The sequence below is a fragment of the Gastrolobium bilobum genome, unplaced genomic scaffold (assembly GCF_033153095.1).
Source record: "Gastrolobium bilobum isolate Gb01-03AN ecotype WA unplaced genomic scaffold, APGP_CSIRO_Gbil_v1 utg13391, whole genome shotgun sequence".
In the NCBI taxonomy this organism is placed as follows: Eukaryota; Viridiplantae; Streptophyta; class Magnoliopsida; order Fabales; family Fabaceae; genus Gastrolobium; species Gastrolobium bilobum.
The window spans coordinates 74,641-97,129 of NW_026899820.1; the positions used below are offsets into that span (position 1 = coordinate 74,641).

The 22,489-nt window shown below is 36.3% G+C and overlaps 1 protein-coding gene and 1 non-coding gene across 2 annotated transcripts; both read right to left on the bottom strand.

The window, feature by feature from the left end:
• Positions 1–2,374: 2,374 nt before the first annotated feature.
• LOC133293766 (BEL1-like homeodomain protein 9) lies at positions 2,375–7,220 on the bottom strand. Its single transcript, XM_061492369.1, has 4 exons — positions 6,276–7,220; positions 3,424–3,785; positions 2,995–3,055; positions 2,375–2,899 (listed from the first exon to the last, which is right to left on the bottom strand). Exons 1-4 carry the CDS (start codon positions 7,218–7,220, stop codon positions 2,375–2,377), a joined length of 1,893 nt encoding a protein of 630 aa, XP_061348353.1.
• Positions 7,221–11,793: 4,573 nt separating this feature from the next.
• LOC133293767 (small nucleolar RNA R71) lies at positions 11,794–11,900 on the bottom strand. The gene has a single exon (XR_009749105.1). It is a non-coding gene; the product is annotated as a small nucleolar RNA R71 (small nucleolar RNA).
• Between the last annotated feature and the right edge of the window lie 10,589 nt (positions 11,901–22,489).

Below are 22,489 nucleotides of genomic sequence, written 5' to 3' on the forward strand. Positions count from 1 at the left end.
AATCAAAGTGTATTAATTTTTATCAAAGTATAAAAAACCACATACTTTATCATATTAAAAAATAAATAAATATATTAATCAAATGTCTTTTAATTACTATTTTTTTTACTTTAATGAAATATAATCGAAGGTAGAAAGCAATTGGGTTTAGGGGTGTGCAAAATAACCAAAAAATTAAACCGAACCAAACTGCATTTAAGATAATTGATTTTTAAAAACAGCTTCATGAATCGAATCGGTTTTTAAAGAACCAATTCATAAACTGAACCAGATTTTAAAGAATATGTTCATGAATCGAACTGATTTTTAAAATCAGTTCAAGAACCGAACTCTTTTTGAACCAAATTGAATCGATTTTTATTACTTTATTTCTTTGATTTTTTAATTTTTTTTCTTTTCATAATAAAGTCGAATCGAACCGTTTCCGAATCGAACCGTTTCCGAATCGAACCAAATTATTTTGAACCAAACCGTTTTGAACTAAACCAAATCATTTAAACTAATTCGATTCAGTTTTTTAAAAAATTTAGTTCAATTCAACCTATACACACCCATAATTGGGTTTACCTCGTTGTGTGGCCCAATGAAACTAGCTAGGTGACAAAACCAACACTGCATGTGCAAAATCTTTCTCTTTTTCGTTTCGGTGCATAGAAATAGAAACTACATGGAAAAAAACTCTGGGAATAATATCTATCACATCAACCAATAGCAAATGTTGAAAGTTGAAAGTTGAAAGTTGAAACTCGACACGAGGGTTCTGAATTCCCAATACCTTTTATCTTTATTGTTTATTACAGAACTTCAAAGCATGTTCTGGTCAAACCCATTTCTATTAGAGGCATTTCAACCGAACTAAGGGATTAGGACATCAACTTCACACTTCTATTGGGCTATAAACTCACTCGTCTATTTTGCCTCAGAGACCTTACTTATTCAGGACACTCTGCTACCAAAACCAATGCCAACTAATCGTGATTCAATTTTCCTCTTAAAGAGTATAATGTAAGTAACTCAGCGTTTAAAAAATAAACATTACTTTTATTAAAAACTAGAAGAATAAGAAAAATATAATCCAAACCGTATAATTAAAACTGATGCTCTTGTATTCCAAAAAAAATAAAACTGATGCTCCTTTAAACTATCACATACTGAAGTCCGTTTACCATTTAACAATACAAAAAGACACACATATTATATATATATAAATGAGATAGAATCCTTTGACACCTCATCTGAGAGTCGTTAGATCAAAAAAGATCAACGACTCTGATTTATAAGTATGTTACACCATTGATCTTTTTTTATCTAACGGCTCTCAGATGAAGTGTCAAAAGATCCTACCTCTCTCTCTCTCTCTCTCTATATATATATATATATATATATATATATATATATATATATATATATATATAATTTTATAATTCTCATATTGAATGAGAATTGAAATTTTATATTGTAGAGACAAAAAGCATGTGAAATCTATATGTTAGAAAAAATTATATGTAAAATCCATGTCAGCACGAAAATCGAAGAGTGTATAAAAAAATTTCAATTCTCATGTTGAATGAGAATTATAAAACTCATATATATATATATATATATATATATATGATGGAAGATATTTTGACTACCAAAAATTTCCACTACTACCTTACTACCTATCTAATCACCATTGGATTAACATTTTCTCTCTCTTCAAAAACTTTTTAACATTCTCTCTCTTTGATCCAATGGTGATTTGATAGGTAGTAAGGTGGTAGTGGACACTTTTGGTAGTCAAAATATCCCTCTATATATATATATATATATATATATATATATATAGGAGCGAGATATTCTTACACCGGTATAAGAGTTAGAAGTCTTACACTCAATTTTGACCATTGATCCACTTGTATCCAATGGCTCACATTACTAAAAAATTTGAGTCGTTAGATATAAATGAAATCAATGTATAAGATTAAAAGTGTAACTTACACTGGTGTAAAATGATCCTAACCCATATATATATATATATATATATATATATATATATATATATATATATATATATATATATATCATTTGACACTAGTATTAAACTAAAATCAACAATTATAATTTGGTATAAAATAGTCCTTTTCTTGTATAAAAAAAATTTCAAACCCCAAAACAATATAATTTTGAAATTGTAAGAAATAAGTGTGTGCGCCGCACACACGTCCAACACAAGGGTGAATTGGATAGGCCTGTATAAATTTTTCCCCTAAAATGAATATACAATAACTTGAGTTATATTTTTGTGGGCTCGATGAAAGTAACAACAGAAACATGGTTAGTATATCACCATTTTGAATGAAGTCCAAGCAAAGTTAATAGATTGAAGATATCTTCAGCCTACAAAGTCATGCAACAGTTGCCCTCCAATAACATCTCTTCCAAAATGTCGATTTTGTGATTCAAAACCACTTGCAACATAGCCCTCAGGTTCAAGGGCAAGACCAAAACGCTGAGCTTCACTCATGGTAAAGGGCTCAGATAACCCAATCCCATGATTTTGATGAAGACCAAGTGTCAGAGAGACACCATTACTTGCACTATTCCCAATGCTCACTCCAACAACACCCACTGGCTCATTGCTTGTGTTGGTCTGATTCAGTTGTTCTTGCCTCCTCAATGGGATACTACTAAGTTCATTTCTAGTACGTTTATAAGGAACATTCTGAAACTTATATGTGGTGGTAGACGGATTCTCAGTAACAAGAGTGTTATCTAAAGGTAAATGATCACTCAAAGTGTTCCTACTTTGTTCTTCTCTTTGTGATTTTTTCGGAGCTTGCTGTGATTCTAGCATATGTATTTCTTCCACCATTGGTTTCCAAAGCCTTACTCTTGCATTAATAAACCAATTAGACACCTGTTAACAGATATAGTCAATAATAAACTAAACAAACCCATCAACCAATACATGAAATGATTTAGAAGATAAATCTTTAATCTTGAAATGCTTACCTGGCTGCGCGATAGACCAGTTTGTTTAGCCAACATTAGCTTGTCCGTATCCGTAGGATAACTGTATCAATAAAACAATAGCTTCGTAATCTAAAAACATTAGTCTCATGAAAGGGTTAAGGGGACCATAATACATACATGTATTGTTTAGGTGAGTAAGAGGAAAAAAGGAAATCCCAGCATGTCCTTACAGGAATATCAAAGTGGTGGCAATACTTGATACAACAATACTTACCACTATGCTACCAGGACTTTGATGTTAAAAGGCACCTATTATTATATTTATTATATATTTTTATATTTAACCGGTTGAACCAGAAACCCACCAATTGAACCAGTGACCCATTAACCCCATACTCTGACAGAGTCAATGACTATTCTGAGTTTAATAACATTGCATATTATTAATAAAATTAAGATAGCACTTACGGGTGTAGAAAGTGTTCAAACAACCATGCCCTGAGAACACTCACAGCACGCTCAGGTAGTCCTCTTTGAGGTCGCCAAACAGGTTGTTGATGCTCAAGAAACCCTGGTCTTTGGCTGTAAGGGCCTCTATCACTGTTGTTAAACCTTGAAGATTCATCTTTCCTGTTGCTTATTTGAAAATGAGCCTTATTGATAAACTGAAGCTGGTCAGTAATTGCATTCTTCAAGCATCTGAAATGTTTGGACATGACATTTATAGCAAAACTTGCATATGGGGCTGCATTACTGAGGCCAGGAACACACTCAAATGAAGTTACTACTGCATGAATCTGCTGATAGTAATGCCTGTACCTCCTGTAAACCTGTTCATGATTAACAAAGAAGATTTCTCACAATTAGGATTAAATATTCAACTTCTAGGTAATTATGGAATGATTCCATATTTGATGCTCTTGCACGAGTCTAAATTGATATGCAAAGAGAAATGATTAGTCGTACCACCCATGTGATAGAGCACAGACAAGATCACTAAATCCCAATTCAAATAAAGGCTAGTAACATGGACTACTTAATTCACCAACATTGAAGGACTTAAAACAAAGAGAGTCATTAACCCTTTATTAGGCACAATCTCTTTACTGCTTTTGTTATTCTAAAATTATCAACACTTTCAATTCATTGTAGAATTTTCTAACTTCTTCCCATATTTTCATTAGATCACAACCATGTACACACGAGAGGATCCACTCCCTTAAAATTTAGAGTCAGGAATTCTGAACATCACTTTAATTTACATCACAATTTACAACATTTCAATTATTGCACAACTAGAAGGACCCACAGTTATGTGGGTCTTCATAGGAACCAATCCCTGTCCAGGAACTGTGGTGTAAGAAATGTAGGGACCATGAGTTGTTCATTAAACATTTTCCTTATATTTTATAAGGAAGATACAGTATTTGAAGTGGAGATATTCTTATTCCATTTCCCTCCTACTTCGAAGCACCTTTCAATCTTTTCTTTTCCTTATTTTTCTACCAAGATTAAAACTAATATATATATATATATATATATATATATATATATATATATATATATATATATGGGGAATAAGGAGTCTCCAAGTCAATAGTTGATTTTTGTGCATCTAACAGTTGTAATTTATTAAATTATATCCATTAATTAACTATTAATCCCTAATAAATTACAACCGTAAGATGCACATAAATCAACGGTTGAGATGAGGTAAAACTTATTATTCTTACACATTGAGGAGTTGACATGGCCAAATGGGTATTGGTTCCATTCCACTCTTATTTATTTTTGTCCCTAATTCCCAAAGGTTTGCATTGGGTTTCAATGCTTGCAGCTAATATGTGACATTTTTTTTATATAAAACTCAATAAATTAGCTATGGACTTGAGTGATTACAAAACAAGTTCGCACTGTGTATTTCATCCAACAAAATTTGAACTCTGATAAATGGCTTAACCAATATTAGGTTCCAACCAAAGAAAAGCCATAAAGCCTACATTAACATGACAAATACCAAATGGTACACAATCAATTTTATAATCAATATGACCGGTCACATGCTCTAATGCCACATGTAGATACTATTGTTATGTCCATCACCCTTTCTAAGGCTATATTTATTCTTAGAAAGCAATCTTATCGAGGCACAATGCATGAGAACACTGATACCCTACATATAACACAATGAGCCCAATGTAAGAAGCTTGCACATTGTACGTATCTGCCTAAAGGTGATATGATAGCTAGTTAAGAGGCATATTTGTTGCATAACATGATATTAAAACAATTTTATGCTGTTGCTTCGTCCACTCCGATAAGTTAATTCATATTTAATGTAAAAATAATATTTAATATTCACTACAAAATGTATTAAATCCTAATCTTTCAATAATCATCAGAAGCCATGAGCATCAGTCATATGGTAAGTTTAAATATCTTTATTATGGCCTAGCAAAAATATATTATGCCATCAGAACATATAAAAACACTTTACATAATCAATATATTCTCTAATTATCCACCATATGGGGAGAGAAAACCAATTCATCTAACTGAATCAATATATTGACTGTAATTGCCAGCAAAAATATAAAGTGAAACATATTACATTCTATCATGACTTTGGATGACATGCAACTATTATAGCATCCAAAATTGTAATAGTTTTTCAAAGTAAAATCATAATCAAAAGCCAATCCTACATAAAGGCAAAAAGCCTTGTCATCTATATATGCAAGTTTATTTAATCTTTGAACACCATGATCATATCATTACACACTTTTGCGGATTATAAATCTTTTCCAATGGATTCCTTCAATAACTTTAACCATATTAACCACTCCAATAAGGATGATGTTGTCACCTGCTAAAAACAAATCTTTCCATGGTTGTCAGACACGTTATAATACCACCCATTATTCGTGCATATATTCCCTCTCAATAACTTTTCCAAAAAGATAATCTAGTTCACAGAGAACATCTATCCATCCCAGGCAATACAAGAATCTTAATGCAAATAGAATACATATAAAAGCTCATCCATAAAAGCTACAAATTACAAAAAACATAATCACATAAACAAACCATAAACCACACGCTTCCTACATGCAATCCATAAGAGTGCAAGACCAGCAGTGACCATATATTGGCAAAAATCCATTTTTTTCTTCTGCATAAACTTTACCAAACAGAATGGCAAGAAAATAAAAATGGAAAAAATAAAATGAAAGGAACATCAAACATGAAAACCCATTTCATAAAATTTTCAATTAACCATAAAGCAAATCAGAAAAGAGATCAAAAACAAAAAAACATACCTCATCAAGCATGGTTAATAGCCTGGACTTCTTCCTCCCACCCTCATTCCCATCCCCAAGTGGATCATCCACAACAATTCCACTAGCACTTAAACTCTCTGTAGCAGGTTCCATCAATGATGCATCAGAAGTAATCTTCTCAGAATAAATTCCACGAACCCCAACAACACAAAGCTCTTCCAACAATTGGTGTGCAGGCTTCAAGAACCTCGATCCCTTCAATATTGAAGCATAACCCGTAAACGGTCCAAGAGGAACTGAATTCACCGAAACTTCATTTGAAACAGAAACATTACCTCCTCCAACCAAACCCGGAATAACACAGCCACCACCACCACCACCAACCTTATCACCATAAATAACAGACCCATATCGCTGAAGATTAAGCTCCAATGGGTTACGATTGTTGTTATGGGATGACAAAGACAAAGACAATGGTTCAGGCTTGAACACCATTATCTCACTACCATCATTGTAACTCTGATCAAATTCCCGAAGGTTCTGAAGGCTTTGAGCCTGGTACAGAAAAGGGTTACTATTAATAACTTGAATTGCAGCACCTGGATCCAAGTAAGCATGGTGTGAAACCGAAGAAGACGAAGAAGAAGAAGAACCATTCACAACACCTCCTCCACCTGAAAACCCCATCATCAAATTGTATCCTTCTTCCTTCAAAGCACAACCCTTGTTTGCTTTGCAAGCTTCGTTGCTAGCAGAAATAGGAACGTTGTTCTGGTTACTGTGAAACCCGTGACCTTGTTGGTTTGCACAAGATAACAAATCAGAGGAAAACAGTGAAGGATCGTAGAGAGGGGTTAAAGTTACACAACTGTGATGAAAGTTAAGGGTGGATTCAACAAAACCGGTTTGATTCTGAGACAAAACTCTTAGCTTCTCTCTTCTGCTTTGTTGTGGGACATGGTAAGGTTCAAAACCATCAGCCATAGAAAAGAAGTAAAAGAAAAACAAAAAAGGACAAAAAAAAGTGAAGCTTTACTATTTGCTTAGAAACCCTCTTGAAGAGGAAGAAGAGATAAAGAGTGTGCAGAGAAGAATAGTGGAAGTGATGGAGACGGTGACAGTGAAACGAAATGATATAATTATTACCATGATATGGCAGAGAAAGTGACGCAGTTTGTCACAGAGAAACGTGAACTTATTGAGAAATTTGGGTATGGGTTTTGATCACTACACGCATCTGAAACTGAAACTGAAACTGCACACAAACTCACACACTCACTCACAAGCAAGAACATTTCTCTTTCTCTCACTCCCATTTACAGTATCTACTGTGTATTCTTCACGCATTGTGTTTCTCTCTCTTCGAACTCCAAAGGGAAGGTGCTCATGATTCACATAGGGTTTCGAGAAACACCGGCTATTTCCGGTAATAATCGAACTGTTGCTGCTTCAGATATTTCTGACAACTGGATTTCTGGGTTTTGTCGTTTTCCTAGGCTTTTTTTAAAAAAACAATCTTCCTAGGCCTTTTTGTGTTGTGTCCTTGTGAATTTATATTTCTTTAAATTTTATTAGAGAAATAATACTATCATGTCACTTGAGACACTCTCATTTTTCTACACAAATTTATTTTCTGTGTCAAATAATTTTTTTTTTCTTTTTTAATATAAAATATATGACCCACATTTAACTTCTTTTTATTTTTTTTCTCTCCTACAATCCTACAACACAACAAAAGCTAAACTCATTTTATTAACCACATAGATTAGGGAATGATTCAGAATTATTAAATTGTATTTATTTTAATTTATTTATTTATTGTGAATAAAAATGATGGGAGTTTGGGAGTGAATGATAATAGTGATGGTGATGGGATGACGCACGTGAGAACGAAGGAACAGGGTGATGAATGAAAGAAAGGCTGAATGTTTGCCGTTCTCAACACTCATCCTCTCTCGCTTTACGATGGTTTCATGACCTTTTTTTTTTTTTTTTTAAATAACAGTATTTCGATGAAACAATAAAATAAATATTTTTCGTAAGGAAATCTATGTCATTCTTAAGCCTCTAATTTAATAAAAATAAATTTAATTATATATCAATTTACCTTTATTTAGTTAAAATTTTAACAGGTATTGTGTATGTCATGCAGCTGCATAAATTTCACTTTTTCAACTGACCATTAATAGTTGTGATTCATCTTCTTCTTCTTTTTTTATTTTAGAAATGATAGATCACATATTGATTATCTATATAACACTAGCAACGTTATACTTAAATTTTTTTTTTAGAATCTCTTACGATTATATTTTAATATTGTTGATTTTTGTCAATTAACGGTTATTATTTTAGCAAATTAAACTCGTTAATTCATTATTAATTCACAATAAATAATAATCGTGGATTGACAAAAATTAACAAAGTTAAGATATAATTAAAAGATATTGTAAAAAAAAAGTTGTATGTATAACATTCCTCGTATAACATATATAACAATTTTTCTTACAACATTATATGTGTTTTTTCCCAATTTGACACACGTATTCGAATAATGAGTCATTTACTTGACTATATACTTATCTAGTACAAGGATTTAGTCAAACATTTGGCAGGTTGAAATATAATTTGAAAAAAAGGCAAATTGAAATATAGTTTGAAAAAATAGACAAAGTGATAAATTGTTAGCTATATTTGTTGACATTTTTCTCTACCATAAAATTAGAAAGAAATACTAAGAGAGAGTATGGTGAAGAAATGACAATGTAAAAAATTAATAAATATGCAATAAAATATGATCATTTCAATTAAATATTATTGAAAATTGGTGTGCAAATATTAATATAGGGTAGGATTCTTTGACATCAAAATTTAACCGTTGATTTTATGGTTTTAACAGTTATAATTTATTAGGTCATACATATTAATTAATTATTAATTCTCAATAAATTATAACTGTTAGATTGAAGAAAATCAATAATTAAGATTTAGTGTCAAACTAAAGGATCATGTACCTATTAATATTATTAAACTAGTTGTAAATCTTTATTTGGACCATGGAGTGTTTGGTAGGGGGAAATTTTTGAGATTCCCGGTAAAGTAATAGTGATGATCTTATTTACTCACGTTTAGTATAAGGTTTCTGAAAAAATTTCTAGGAATATGATTTTCTCAGGATTTTGTTTTGTGTACAATTTTTCTTCCAAAATGTTATCCAAGAATACCAAAGGGGTGGTATTCTTGAAATCTCATATATTGGAAAAAATTTACACTTTTTTTGAGACAAAATTCTGATAATATTTTTGTCTACCAAATAACTTTTTAGTAATATTCCTGGGTGATGAACCCTTAGTTCATCATGGTTTTTAGCAGGAATTATGATCAAATTGTGTGATTAAATGATGAAAAACAAGGTTAATGTCCTAAGATGTCCTCAATTACAAGTTCAAGAGCTTTATTGGAAATTTGAATGATTCTTATAGGAAAAGCAAGCTTGAAAGACAACTGGAGAAGGAAGAAGATTCTGGAGCTCAAGAGGAGAAAAATTGCCTAAGTGTTGAGCGCTAAAACGTCCACACTGAGCGTTTTAGCGCCCTGTTACAGGAAGAGGCCAAAACTTGCTGATGTTGAGCGCTAAAACGTCCACACTGAGCGTTTTAGCGCCCTGTTACAGAAAGAGGCCAAAACTTGCTGGTGATGAGCGCTAAAACGTCCACACAGAGCGTTTTAGCGCGCTGCTACACTAAGAAGATGGAAAATTGCTGGTCTTGGACGCTAAAACGGCCTGCAATATGCGTTTTAGCGCCCTAAAGTGGAAAAAGATTCTGGTCTTCACCGCTAAAACGTCCAAATCAAACGTTTTAGCGTTGGAGTCAGTTAAAGTTAGTTGAGCATTCACCAAGTTTGGACGCTAAAACGGTCATTCCTTAACGTTTTAGCGTTGAAATCAGTTAAAAGCAGTTGAGCATACGTAAAGCATGGACGCTAAAACGGCCACTTATGGACGTTTTAGCGCCCACATCAGTTTTCTGTTTTTAATTGTAACACTATATAAGGCAAAGCCTTGACATTTATAGGGGATCTTGGGGGATCTGAACTCTCTCTCTCTCTTAAACTTAGTCTGACTTCTCTCTAAATTCTTTTAGTTTTTTGTATTAGGATTTCCTTGTAATAGTTTGGAGATTGAAGACTTTCAACATGGAAATGAAGTTTGCTTCTTCTTCTCTTATTTATTCCTTAGTCATGTCTGAGTAGAGTCTTTGTAGTCTGAATGCAATGGAACTCCATGATAATATTATGTTGATTTGATTAATATGATGACGTATTTTTCATGTGCTGATTTGAGATTTTCTGAGTTAATTATTTCTATCAATGAAGTAGTATAGAACAGGGATGTTTATATGACTTCTGTATTTGATAATCTCAACATCAGAATTCTAGTACTCAAGGGATTGATGCTAGAGTTCTGATGTAATCTTAAAACCTTAGTATTTCATGCATGTATTAAGAAAGAAATCACCAAGGGATTGGGGTTTCTGATTAATGTTTCTATTAGGGTAGTAAGGGATTACATCTTGATGATAAGTAAAAGGTTGATTAACATCACATGGAAAAGAATTCATCATATGATCAATTCTTATATGGTTTATCATGGAGGAAAGTTGTTTTCTGACTACTTGTTGTTTTTATTAATTCCTAATCCATATTTACTTGTGTCAATTTACTCAAAATCAATTTTTTGGTGACAAATTATTCATGATTTTTACAAACTCTTATTTGATTCAAATTAGTTTTCTATGGTATATTGGTGTTTGAACACAATTCCTCGTGGGAACGATCTTTACTCATCATTTTATTACTTGTACGACTAGTGCACTTGCTAGATCTGCAACAAGTTTTTGGCGCCGTTGCCGGGGAATTTGTTTTTCAACACTAACTGATACTATAGAATTCTGAGATTGAATCCTTTTATTTTCAGTATTTTAGTTTATGTTAAATTTCTGTTCAATTTTGATTCTGGTACATGCGAGGTACACTTGATCCAAATTTGTTGTTATATGATCCAGAATTAGAAAGGACATTGAGGAAGCACAAAAGGGCAGCCAGGAAAAAGAGACAGTTGCAAGAAATTGGTGAATCAAGTACGGTTAATCAGGAAGATATAATAGCAGAGAATCACAGACCACCACCACCACAGAGGACACTGGGAGAGTACATGACTCCTGCAGTGATTCCTCCAATTGGGAGTGTTGTGCGCCCAACAGTGGAGCCCAACAACTTTGAATTGAAGCCTGCTTTGATACATTTGGTGCAGAAGGATCAGTTTGCTGGAACCAGTGCGGAGGACCCTTACTTGCACATAGAGAACTTCCTATTGTTGAGTGATACTGTGAAGATAAATGGTGTCACAAGAGATGCAATTCTGTTGAGACTATTCACTCATTCACTGACGGATGATGCAAGGAGATGGCTGCAATCATTGCCACAAGGAAGTATAACAACTTGGGATGATTTGCAAACCAAGTTCTTGCAAAGGTTTTTCTCAGCATCCAAGAGGGCCAAGTTGAAGGATGAAATTACAAGCTTTAAGCAGAAAGAGACAGAATCTATTTATGAGGCTTGGGAGAGATTCAAGACTTTGTTGAGGAAATGTCCACAGCATGGAATTGAGGCATGGCAACAAGCAGCAATCTTCCTGCAAGGAATGACCACTAACACTAGAACCTTGGTGCATGCCACTGCTGGTGGATCATTGACTACCAAGACCCCTCAAGAAGCCTTAGATATCTTTGAGTCATTAGCATCTCAAGAATTTGATAATGCTCCAGTGGCTGACAGAAGGACAGGAATTATCAGGTTGGATGGGTATGATGCTTTGTTGGCAAGGAATGATCAACTGATGCAGACACAGAGACAACAGCAGCAACAATTAGATACCCTTATTAAGCAACTCTCTTCACAAAAGGTAGCTTCTGTGGAAACAAAGAGTGTATGTGCTATCTGTGGTAAGGGCCATGTGACAGAGGAGTGTGATTATGGGGGATCATCAGAACAAGCAGAGGTGAATGGAGTGTGGTATGATCAGAATAATCAAAGGAACTACAACAATCAGGGAAAGAATGTTTATATGCCACCATGGAAAAACAAGAATCAACACCCAGGATTCAGCTATAGTTCCAACCACCAATTGAATCCACCATTACATCCTCCACCACCACATATGAAGGAGCAGTCAAGTGATCCTGCTGCATGGGAGAAAGCGTTTGCTCAGTTATCTAAGACAACTCAGGATTATATTCAGGGTTCTACTTCATTCAGGGAAGAGACAACTGCATTCATGCAGGAGACCAGAACTTCTTTCAGAAATCAGGAAGCATCAATCAGAAATTTGGAGACCCAGATTGGTCAATTATCAAGACAGATATCAGAGAGACCACAAGGGAAATTTCCAAGTGATACACTGGTGAATCCTAAGGAGCACTGTAAAGCAATTATGACAAGAAGTGGGTTGGTACTTCAACCAGGGAAAAAGAAGGTGGAAAATAAAAAGAATGAAGAAGAGGTTGTGGTTGAAGATGTAGTCTCTGATGATGAAGGAGAGAAAATGAGAAATGAGAAAAGTGAGAAGGAAGTAGTTGTTAGAGATGTTATAGTTGGAGTTGACAAAGAAGAGGAAGGGAAGGACAATAAGAATGAAGGAGAGGTAGAAGTTGGTAAAAATGCTTCCCCACAAAAGATGATGAAGTGGGAAAAGAAGAAGATGGCTGACAAGAAAGAACAGCCAGTTAGTTTATCTCCCTATGCTAAAGTTCCCTACCCTCAGAGGTTGAAGAAAGAGATTCAGAAGCAGCACTATGCAAGATTTCTGGATATCTTCAAAAATTTACAAATTAACATACCATTTTCTGAAGCACTGGAAAATATGCCTCACTATGCAAAATTCATGAAGGATCTTCTTACTAAGAAGAGGAAATTAACTGATGGTGAGACAGTGGCCCTAACAGCAGAGTGTAGTGCCCTAATCCAGAAGAAGCTTCCTACAAAAATGAAAGATCCAGGAAGCTTCAGTATCTCTATTGCTATAGGAGATGTGGAGGTGGGAAAGGCATTGTGTGATTTGGGAGCCAGTATAAACTTGATGCCGTTGACAGTATGTAGAGCTTTGGGAATTAACACTTTAAAGGAGACCAATCTTATTCTGCATCTTGCAGATAGATCTATCAAGAGGCCTGAAGGTGTGGTTGAAGATGTCTTGGTCAAGGTAGACAAGTTTATTTTTCCAGTGGATTTTGTGATTCTTGACATGGAGGAAGAGGATACAGAAAGTCCTTTATTGTTAGGAAGACCCTTTTTAGCAACTGCAAGATCTTTGATAGATGTTGAACAAGGAAAGTTGTTGCTAAGGGTGGATGAGGAAACAGTTACAATTGATGTATTCGAAACCATCAAGCATCCTGTTGATGTGGAGGATTGTTTTAGATTGGATGTGATACAGGAGGTTGTGGAAGAAGTGAATAAAAAAGAAGAATTCCCAGTTGAGGAACAAAGATCAGAAGAAGAGATAGGTACAGAGGATTACCAAGAAGAGCCAGAAGTGGAAGAGCTTGAGAAGAAGATTGATGACATTCCAAAAGGAGCACCTAAGGTAGAACTTAAGGAATTACCTTCACATTTGAAGTATGTGTTCCTTGGGGATGATCAAACATATCCAGCAATCATTAATGCAATGTTGTCTGATGAGGAAGAAGGGAAGTTGATTAAGGTACTCAAGAAGAATAAAATGGCTATTGGATGGCAGTTTTCAGATCTCAAGGGTATTAATCCTTCCTTTTGCACTCACAAAATATTGATGGAAGAAGAGGTCAAACCAGTAAGGCAACCACAGAGGAGACTCAACCCCACTATGAAGGAAGTAGTGAGGAAGGAGGTGGTGAAGTTGCTTGATGCTGGGATGATTTACCCAATTTCAGACAGTGCTTGGGTGAGTCCTGTGCAGACCGTGCCCAAGAAAGGGGGGATGACTGTGGTGAAAAATGAGAACAATGAGTTGATTCCCACAAGGACAATCACTGGCTGGAGAATGTGCATTGATTACCGGAGGCTGAATAAGGCAACCAGGAAGGATCATTTTCCACTTCCTTTCTTGGATCAGATGCTAGAGAGGTTGGCAGGACATGCTTTCTATTGCTTCTTGGACGGTTATTCAGGGTACAATCAGATAGCTGTGGCACCAGAGGATCAGGAGAAGACTGCTTTTACATGTCCATATGGAATATTCGCATACCGGAGGATGCCTTTCGGTTTATGCAATGCTCCTGCCACATTTCAAAGGTGCATGCTTTCCATTTTTTCTGATATGATAGAAGAATGTATTGAAATTTTTATGGATGATTTTTCTGTATTTGGTTCTGATTTTGATGTATGTCTAGGGAATTTAGATTCTGTGTTGAAAAGATGTCAAGACTGTAATTTGGTTTTGAACTGGGAGAAGTGCCACTTTATGGTGACAGAAGGTATAGTTCTTGGACACAAGGTGTCTAGGAATGGAATTGAGGTGGACAGGGCAAAAATTTCTGTGATAGAGAAACTTCCTCCACCTGTAAATGTTAAGGGTGTGAGGAGTTTTCTTGGTCATGCAGGATTTTATAGGCGGTTTATAAAAGATTTTTCAAAAATTGCTAAGCCCTTATGCAAGTTATTAGTTAAGGATCAAGAATTTCTGTTTGATGATGAATGTTTGCATGCATTTCATGTTTTAAAAGAAAAGTTGACCACTGCACCTATCATGATGGCACCTGATTTTTCATTACCATTTGAATTAATGTGTGATGCCAGTGACTATGCCGTAGGAGTGGTATTGGGCCAAAGAGTGAATAAATTGTTGCATGTCATTTACTATGCCAGTAAGATCTTAAATGATGCACAAAAGAATTATGCTACTACAGAAAAAGAATTACTGGCTATTGTGTATGCATTTGACAAATTCAGGCCATATCTGTTAGGATCAAAAGTTATTGTTTACACTGACCATGCAGCTTTAAAGTATTTGTTGAGTAAGCAGGATGCTAAACCCAGATTGCTCCGCTGGTTGTTACTATTGCAAGAGTTTGAGGTAGAAATCAAGGACAAAAAGGGAGTTGAAAATTTGGTGGCTGATCACTTATCCAGGATTACAGAAAAAGAGCTTCAAGAAGGGCCGGAAGTAGTGATCAGAGAAGAGTTTCCTGATGAACATGTTTTGGCAATATGTGCTGTAACAGAGATGGTTGGGGATAAAGTCTTATCTATCAGTACACCACCATGGTTTGCTGATTTTGCCAACAATAAAGCTGCTGGATTGATGCCTAAGGATTTAACATGGCAACAGAGGAAGAAATTTCTGCATGATGTTAAGAGGTATATTTGGGATGAGCCATATCTTTTCTATAGATGTTCAGATAGTGTGATCCGACGGTGTATTCCAGAGGAAGAACAGAAGGATGTGTTGTGGCATTGTCATGGTTCTGCATATGGTGGACATTTTGCAGGTGAGAGAACTGCAGCAAAAGTTTTGATGAGTGGCTTCTACTGGCCCACTTTGTACAAGGATGCAAAGAAATTTGTGGAGGCATGTGACAACTGTCAGAGAACTGGGAATATTTCTAGGCGACATGAAATGCCGTTGAACAATATCCAGGAAGTGGAGATCTTTGATGTTTGGGGTATGGATTTTATGGGACCTTTCCCTTCTTCCTACTCTAACAAGTATATATTGGTGGCAGTTGATTATGTTTCCAAATGGGTTGAGGCTATAGCTACACCAACCAATGATTCCAGGGTGGTGATTGCTTTTCTGAGAAAGAATATATTTTCAAGATTTGGAGTCCCTAGAGCTATCATTAGTGATGGGGGCACTCATTTTGATAATAGGATGGTGGAGTATGCTTTGGCTAAGTATGGAGTGAGGCACAAAATAAGCACTCCATATCACCCACAGACTTGTGGTCAGGTTGAGATTTCCAACAGGGAATTGAAGAGAATATTGGAGAAGACTGTTGGGAATGCTAGGACCCAGTGGTCCAAGAAACTTGATGACACCTTATGGGCATACAGGACCGCTTTCAAAACTCCTATTGGGATGTCTCCATTTCAGTTGCTGTTTGGAAAAGCATGCCATTTGCCAGTTGGATTGGAGCACAAGGCTTTGTGGGCTGTGAGATATCTGAATTTTGATTCCAAAGCAGCGGGACAGAAAAGATTATTACAACTGGATGAATTGGATGAGTTTCGTTTGTCTGCTTATGAAAGTGCCAGTTTGTATAAGGAAAAGACAAAGCTATGGCATGATAGGAAGATCACACCTAGAGACTTCAAGGTGGGGGATCAAGTACTTCTGTTCAATTCCAGGTTGAAGCTGTTCCCAGGGAAGTTAAAGTCTAGATGGTCTGGACCGTTTGTGGTAAAGGATATGAAACCATATGGGGCTGTAGAAATCAGTTCTTTGGATTCGGACAGAAGTTTTACAGTCAATGGTCAACGATTGAAGTTATATGTTGGAAGTGCTGTGGATAGGCAACTACTGACAGTTATCATAACCGTCAGGCTCGTGACGTTAAACAAGCGCTGAGTGGGAGGCAACCCACTGTACTAGGTATGTAATTCCATGTTCATACCATATCCATAAGAGGAAGAAGAAAAGGAAATTTTTTTTGAAAAACCAAAGAGAAATTTTTTGCTATGTGCTGGGCGCTAAAACGTCAACCATGACCGTTTTAGCGTCCCCAGAGTTCCATCATTATGAAACTCTCTGGTTGTGCGCGCTAAGACGTTCATTATGAGCGTTTTAGCGTTCACTGACAACACCAATCCATGCACTCTGGCCAACAGCGCTAAAACGCTAAGTCTTACCGTTTTAGCGCTGTGCTGCACAAAGTGTGTATTTTTCTCTGGACAAGGACGCTAAAACGCTGGTAAGCCAACGTTTTAGCGCCCTGTCACTAATTCGATATAACCGAGTTCCTCTTCTCTTTTCCTCTTCCATTCTTATACTCTGCCTCTGTTTTCCATAACGCATCCCTTATCTCCCATTGTGTATCATCCATCTTCGTAGCTTCTTCCATATCTTCTCATCAACATCAAGGTATGTAACTCATCTCAATTCCCTCCATCACTTATCATATCTGAAGCATGCAATTTTTGGGCATTTTCTAGGGCATTCACATGTTGATGCCTATATCATTCGTAGGATTGCATGTTGATTTAGTTTTATTGGTATTATTCTCCTGAACTTTTGCTTTTGACTGGTATTTTGGGAATGAGACAACAAATCCAGTGAGTGTTGGTTCTCAGTTGTTTTCAAACAACAACCCAGCATACACACACACACAAGGTGTTCGTGGAAATACCTGACCCAAAAATTGGCCTGGCGCTAAAACGCTCAGTGTGACCGTTTTAGCGCCCGTCCATTTTTACACACATTAAGGTCTAGCGCTAAAACGCTCAGTGTGACCGTTTTAGCGCCCGTCCAGTTTTTACACACGTTTAAGGCCAGGACGCTAAAACGCTCAGTGCGACCGTTTTAGCGCCCATGCCCTGTTTCATACAAAATTGAGGGTCTACATTATGGCATTGTGGGGTTGTAATTCATACATGTTTTGATCAAAATTCCCCACTACAAGAGTTCTAAATCTGGAATTGTGGAATTGGATTCATGATATGTAATTGTTTGACATTTGGACTGATTTTCTCTTGTTGTGTAGGCACAATGTCTTCTCCTTCTCAACCAGCTCCTGCTACAAAAGGGAAAAAGAGATATAAGAAGCGAGCACGAGTGAATCAAGGAGGAGATACTGAAGCTGAGTTTACCCCACAGTTTGATGCTCACTTTTGGAAAAGTGAGGAACATGAGAAAAGGTATACTGACAAGACTTCCAAGAGGCCATTTGTTAGAGAAAGAAAATTTGTTCTAGAACAGGATGAATATCCCCAGTTTCAGTCTCAGCTGAAGACCAGGGATTGGACAACTTTTGGAAGAATACTGGGTGATAGCAGTCCTAACATAGCAAGGGAATTCTTTGCTAATGCATTTAATGGAGATCAAGGAGGCCAGAGGACCTTCACTAGCTGGGTGAGGGGAAAGAAAGTGAAGTATGATGCTCACACTATCCAAAAGCTGCTGAAGATAAGGTTCTGTGACTATATCCACAATGCCAGTTGTGAGTTCAGGAGAAACTGGCAGAATATTGAAATTCCACCAAGGAGGAGTGACCCAAACTTTGACACCTGGACCAAGATGGGGGCAGCTGAGCCTATTTTGTAGACGATAGCCAAACCTGGTGAAACTTGGGAGTTAACCAAAGATAAGGTTGCTCCTAAGTTGATTTGGTTGAGGCATTTAAATGGTGAGGCTAGAGTCTGGTTTCACTTTGTAATCTCAAATGTCATGCCCTCTTCCAACCAGGCAGAGGTTATTCTGAAGAGAGCTGTCCTGATTCACACTATCATGACAAGGGCGAAGGTAGAACTTCCTATTCTCCTTCAGGACAGCATTTATGATATGGCTCACTCTGACAGTGACTCTGCTGCTTTGGGTCACTGTTCCTTGATTCAGTTGCTTTGTCAGAAAGCTGGTGTAGATGTTACTGATAATGGGGCACCAACTAAATTGCACCCTACAATTGATGCCGCCATGATTACAAAGCAATTGAAGATAGGAGGAGGGGAGGTCACAGGATTGACTCCTGGTAGGAAATCTACAACTCAGAGTGATGATGAATTTGAAGAGAGGCTAAGGACCGGGGAGCAATGGACGGTGAACACTGACTTCCGAATGAGACATTTGCGCAGGCGTCTCCGGTTTATGCAGTCCAGCCAGCACTCATTTCAGATATACATGGTGACAATGTTGAAATCTATATGTGAGGCTCAGGGCTTAGATGTTATTGATTATCAGCCTGCTGTATACCCTCATTCTGATGAGGAGGAAGCCTTTGAGGCAATGGCCCGGACTCACTATGCTGATCATGTAGATGGAGCTGCGCCTACTGATGGTGCTACATCTTCTCACTGCACCCACTCCAGAGAGACAGCCTGGTGTTGATGCTACTACCACAGAGACCACTGCTGCTGCTGCTGCTGTTGATACTGGTGCTATGGATGAGGACAGGGGTGTTGATCCTGAGTACAACCCCTTGCCTACTGCTGATCCAGGCTCATATTTGGTGTTTAGTGATGATGACGAGTCTACTGATTAGACTTCTTATTTTGTTTTTATACATTTTCTGTTTTATGGTTTTATTTTGGATATTTTTAGTTGATTGTGGTATTATTTTCTTTTTGTATGTTTGTTAGTACATTGAGATTCTCTGTTTGAATGATGCACTTTTAAATAGTACTGATGCTATTTGTTGATATGTGAATGTGTTTCAGAAATTGTCAACTGCTTTTTAGATTTAAATTAGTTGCTGGGGACAGCAACGTTTAAATCTGGGAATGGGGTGTGAATGAATGACATGATTATGGTGGAATCACACAGTTGATGATGACACACAGTTGATGAGCCACAAAGGGAAACATCTCAATCCTTTCTTTTAAAATTCTTGTGAATATAGTTTTAGGTAGTTTAGGAAGTGTTTTATATGTACAAAGGTTGGATTTAGAGTTGAGATGATGTGAATTTTATGAGGATAGGATGATCAAAGTTTTACATGATGGGTTAAACATTTGTTGATGCAATTTGAAATCCCTGCATATGTGCTAAATGATATGTTTGCATGACTCATGTTATGTGAGGAGTAGAGAGATCAGGTTGATGTATATAGAGGAATTCAAGCATGCACTCTGAATTGTGAGACATTGAGCCTATACAGAAATTTTTTTGTTCAGAGAGCACTTCACTGTATGAGTAACTCTAGAACTTGCCCTGTTTCTAACTTGAAATAGTTCATGGTTTGTAAAGTAGAGCTCATTGAGGCATTTTTCTTTTGAACCAAATTTTCTTATTGCATGGAAACCTTAAGCCAGAATTTTTGTGATAAAACTAAGAGCCCTGCACTTATTCCAGATCCTAAATTTTCAGATTATGTGTTCAGATAAGGGGTAAGGAGGAAGGCTCTATAGGAAAGGTGTTTCTGCAATGAACAAAAATATTAAGTGTTAAGTGTTGGAAATTTGAAGAAAAAGAAGAATGCAATAAAAATAAAAAAAAGGGAAATGAGGAAGTAAAGGCACAAAGTGCTTGGTTTGGAAAAGGAAAAGAAAAAGGAAATGAGAAAAAAGGGAAATCAAAACAACACAAAGTGTTGAAAGTTGGAAGAAAAGGAGGAAGGAAGTTCAAGAAAAAGAAAGGTTGTAGAAAAGGTGGTGAAAAGAGCAAATGAAAAGGAAGAAGAGAATGAGAAGGATTAAGGAGTACATAGATAAATTCAATAGTGATCCTCCTCTTATCTGAATCTGATCCATTTATCTAACCTTCTGCAACATCAAATCCTACCTTTAGCCAACTACATGCCAAGTCATTTCTCCTTCTTCTATACAGAATCCTATTCTTAGTCAAGTCATACCACCAAAGCCTCTTTTGTTCTGCTTATGAATCACTGTAACTTTGGAAAGTGAGAAGATGGGCAAGCTTATAGTAGTTTGAGTGCAGTGGAGATTGAGTGATGAGTACACCCTTAAACACTAGAGTGCAAGAGAGTCTATTCTCACAATTTTTGAGAAGTTCCAAGTGAGGGGGTGTTTTGTGTTGAAGGTCTCTGCATTTCATCTTACTGATCTGTTAAAAGTCAATGTAATGAGGTTAAGCAAGTCATAGTAAAAGATAGATTGCTGGGTTGTTAGATTGTATCTTGGAAAGTTGATCTGTCATATTTCAATCCAACCTCATAAATTTCATGAGTAAAGAATCTCAAGTCTTTCTCTGTCTTTAAAGTTATTGCTGAGGACAGCAATATTCAAATCTGGGAATTGTGATGAACCCTTAGTTCATCATGGTTTTTAGCAGGAATTAGGATCAAATATTGTGATTAAATGATGAAAAACAAGGTTAATGTCCTAAGATGTCCTCAATTACAAGTTCAAGAGCTTTATTGGAAATTTGAATGATTCTTGTAGGAAAAGCAAGCTTGAAAGACAACTGGAGAAGGAAGAAGATTCTGGAGCTCAAGAGGAGAAAAATTGCCTAAGTGTTGAGCGCTAAAACGTCCACACTGAGCGTTTTAGCGCCCTGTTACAGGAAGAGGCCAAAACTTGCTGGTGATGAGCGCTAAAACGTCCACACAGAGCGTTTTAGCGCGCTGCTACACTAAGAAGATGGAAAATTGCTGGTCTTGGACGCTAAAACGGCCTGCAATATGCGTTTTAGCGCCCTAAAGTGGAAAAAGATTCTGGTCTTCACCGCTAAAACGTCCAAATCAAACGTTTTAGCGTTGGAGTCAGTTAAAGTTAGTTGAGCATTCACCAAGTTTGGACGCTAAAACGGTCATTCCTTAACGTTTTAGCGTTGAAATCAGTTAAAAGCAGTTGAGCATACGTAAAGCATGGACGCTAAAACGGCCACTTATGGACGTTTTAGCGCCCACATCAGTTTTCTGTTTTTAATTGTAACACTATATAAGGCAAAACCTTGACATTTAGAGGGGATCTTGGGGGATCTGAACTCTCTCTCTCTCTTAAACTTAGTCTGACTTCTCTCTAAATTCTTTTAGTTTTTGTATTAGGATTTCCTTGTAATAGTTTGGAGATTGAAGACTTTCAACATGGAAATGAAGTTTTCTTCTTCTTCTCTTATTTATTCCTTAGTCATGTCTGAGTAGAGTCTTTGTAGTCTGAATGCAATGGAACTCCATGATAATATTATGTTGATTTGATTAATATGATGACGTATTTTTCATGTGCTGATTTGAGATTTTCTGAGTTAATTATTTCTATCAATGAAGTAGTATAGAACAGGGATGTTTATATGACTTCTGTATTTGATAATCTCAACATCCGAATTCTAGTACTCAAGGGATTGATGCTAGAGTTCTGATGTAATCTTAAAACCTTAGTATTTCATGCATGTATTAAGAAAGAAATCACCAAGGGATTGGGGTTTCTGATTAATGTTTCTATCAGGGTAGTAAGGGATTACATCTTGATGATAAGTAAAAGGTTGATTAACATCACATGAAAAGGAATTCATCATATGATCAATTCTTATATGGTTTATCATGGGGGAAAGTTGTTTTCTGACTACTTGTTGTTTTTATTGATTCCTAATCAATATTTACTTGTGTCAA

What these genes read in the sequence shown, in the direction of transcription:
- LOC133293766 (XM_061492369.1), bottom strand. Translation starts at nt 7,220, where the DNA reads ATGGCTGATGGTTTTGAACCTTACCATGTCCCACAACAAAGCAGAAGA. An exon ending in TTTGAACACTTTCTACACCC is followed by an intron (nt 3,056 to 3,423) that starts GTAAGTGCTATC and finishes TTATTGATACAG; the next exon opens with TTATCCTACGGATACGGACA. An exon ending in CTGGTCTATCGCGCAGCCAG is followed by an intron (nt 2,900 to 2,994) that starts GTAAGCATTTCA and finishes ATCTGTTAACAG; the next exon opens with GTGTCTAATTGGTTTATTAA.